Source organism: Cannabis sativa, chromosome 3, assembly GCF_029168945.1.
Source record: "Cannabis sativa cultivar Pink pepper isolate KNU-18-1 chromosome 3, ASM2916894v1, whole genome shotgun sequence".
In the NCBI taxonomy this organism is placed as follows: Eukaryota; Viridiplantae; Streptophyta; class Magnoliopsida; order Rosales; family Cannabaceae; genus Cannabis; species Cannabis sativa.
The window spans coordinates 26,402,113-26,404,831 of record NC_083603.1 but is presented as its reverse complement, the minus strand read 5'-3'; the positions used below and the strand labels follow the sequence as shown (position 1 = coordinate 26,404,831).

The 2,719-nt window shown below is 30.4% G+C and overlaps 1 protein-coding gene across 1 annotated transcript; it reads right to left on the bottom strand.

The window, feature by feature from the left end:
* Positions 1–404: 404 nt before the first annotated feature.
* Positions 405–1,118, bottom strand: LOC115710698 (uncharacterized). Its single transcript, XM_030639049.1, has 3 exons — positions 957–1,118; positions 804–869; positions 405–716 (listed from the first exon to the last, which is right to left on the bottom strand). The coding sequence occupies exons 1-3, from the start codon at positions 1,116–1,118 to the stop codon at positions 405–407; spliced, it is 540 nt and encodes a 179-aa protein (XP_030494909.1).
* Positions 1,119–2,719: the final 1,601 nt, after the last annotated feature.

Sequence of the window (2,719 nt, the reverse complement as noted above, 5' to 3'; positions counted from 1 at the left end):
ATCCTTCCTTTGAAGTGCTCTTGACAACTCATTTGTAACACCCAAGATGTTTTTCATCAAATGTAGAATAAATATAAAATCAAAGGGTTGCATCAATTCCATCAAATTAATTGCTTCAGATCTTTATTCACTTGATCCATCCTCAACAACTGTTTCTAGAACTTTAATAGTAGATGAAAAAATAGTAATCAAGCTAATTAATGTACCATAGTGGGAATCCCAACGTGTGTCTCAGAGATTTTGAGGGAAGTATTTTGATTTAAACCACGTGTTCTAGAAATCTCATCATTTTGAAGTGTTTCAAAAATTATTTTAGCTTGACTATCTTGAAGAATATCACAATGCTTAGATGACCCACTAACAACATTCATCACACTAGAAGTTAAGAAAACCAGAAGATCAATCTAAATATGTTTTTTAGCCACAGCTAGAAGAGCTAATTGTAGTTGATGAGCAAAGCAATGAATGTAAAAAGCACAAGAATTTTCCTTCAAAATTAGTGCTTTTAGACCATTGAACTCGCCTTGCATATTACTTGCTCCATCATAACCTTGTCTTCTTATCATTGAGATAATCAACCCATATCTTGAAAATAGTTTATCAATCGTAGCCTTAAGAGTCAAAGTTGTGGTGGTAGAAACATGTTCAATGACAATGAATCGTTCAATAAGATGTCCATTCTTATCCACATAACGCAACACAATAGCCATTTGCTCCTTGGTTGAGTTATCACGAGATTCATCAATCAAAATAGAGAAAAAAGAATCTCCAATATCTTTTATAATAATATTCATAGTTTCAACTGCAGCAGCATTAATGATATCAAACTGAATGTCAGGTGATGTTAATTTTAGATTTTCAGGGGCATTCTTCAATGTAGCAATTCTAACATCATCATTAAAATAAGCTGCGAACCGTAAAAGTTCTAAGAAGTTACCTTAATTTATTGAGTTTACAGATTCATCATGTCCACGAAATGCAAGTCCTTGCCGTAAAAGAAATCGTACAGAAGCTATTGATGCATCCAACCGAGTTCGATATTCTTTTTTGACTTCACTTGATTGCTTAGAAATAATGGTCTCAATATGTTGCTTTTGGTTCATCAAAGCTTCTGCCATGGATGCTCAATCTTTCTATCTTTCTCCAATTTGAAAATCCTTCAACAAGAAAAGTTCCACTGCCTGATTGCTTACCAATAATTGATTTAAAAAGATAACACCATAAACAATATACAGAATCTTCTTCTATGCTATATTCCAGCCAACTATAATCTTCAAATAATCGAGGATTGAATTTTCTACTCACTCTTAGATATTTTCTCGAAGAAAAATCATGACTTCGAGGTTGATAAGGACCCATTTGCATATAATATCATCTAATTTGGTCTCAAATGTTTGGATCGTAATTTGAAATATGAATTCTTAATCCTAGATCAGTGGGAAGATCTTCAAAATTGATTTCATCTTTTTTTGGTTTTTTATTATTTCTATTTTTTCCTTCTAAGGATGGATCCACTGATTTTCTTTTGAAATAATTTTCAATCACCATTATGTAGTCAAGAAAATAAATAAAATGTAAATATATATACATTTATATATATACTTATATCTATAATAATTTAAAGTTAGAGATATCGTCACAAACAACGTAAAAAGACTAGAATAATGTTATTTATGTATATGCACTCATCCAAATGGAAAAAAAAATAGGAATCCAAAAAGGGAAAAAAATTATAAAATTACTATGGGCCAGCCCATTCAACATTTATACAGCCTAAAATGAAAAAATTACAAAAACACCACCTGGTCTATACCTTAAGCCGCACGGAATGAATAGAGAAGATGAACATACCTCCATCGTTCAAATCTACAACACAACCAGAATGAAACCAAAATGAGGGTAATACAACCATAAATTCTGGCAAAAATTGATTGGAAAAGAAGAACTGTAATGATCTAAATAGAAAATTACGAAAAAAAAAACCAGAAAAACTGGGAAGAAACTGAAATTTAAACATTTAATTTTGGTTTTAATCGTTCAAAATAACTCCTAACAGAATCGAAATCATGATTCAAGCAATGTAGATCTGTATTAAACAGATCTGGAGCTCCCCCTCGAATCCAAAACAAGGTATGATATGTAATTTTTTTAAAATAATAAATCTACGTGATATACAGTTGCATTCTGGTTGATTTCTGGTTTACAATAGGCAATACAGCTTTTTAAAACACAATAACAAGATCTAATTCTAATTAAGGAACGACATGTTACATATAAGTCTGTTTTTACTTTTTGGCGTTGCCTTATAGTTGCATTATCGTTTTATAATAGTTTACAAATTATGGACGAATTTCAGTTGACGGGTACCAACAAATAGCAGATATACAAGGTACGATTTATGTAAATAGTTGCAAATTAGTTTTATAATAGTTGGGAATTGATCTGATTCAAATAAAACTGATGAAAAAGCACAAGGATCACAACTATGTTAATTTGAGTTGATTTACAATTGCATCATCATTTCATTATAGTTTAATTCAATTTTTTGTAGGAATTTATTTTGGACATAAGAAAAAGAGAAAACACTTGGAGAAATGGTTAGTTTCTGACATAAATTTAAACTTTTCTTAATAGTTTCATTTTAGTTTTATTATAGTTTAATAACAGCAATAAAACAAAAAAATGACAAAAGCAGGGTTCAGAACAGGAAATACAAGAC

What these genes read in the sequence shown, in the direction of transcription:
- LOC115710698 (XM_030639049.1), bottom strand. Translation starts at nt 1,118, where the DNA reads ATGGCAGAAGCTTTGATGAACCAAAAGCAACATATTGAGACCATTATT. An exon ending in TTCGTGGACATGATGAATCT is followed by an intron (nt 870 to 956) that starts GTAAACTCAATA and finishes GCTACATTGAAG; the next exon opens with AATGCCCCTGAAAATCTAAA. An exon ending in ATATCATTAATGCTGCTGCA is followed by an intron (nt 717 to 803) that starts GTTGAAACTATG and finishes AACTCAACCAAG; the next exon opens with GAGCAAATGGCTATTGTGTT.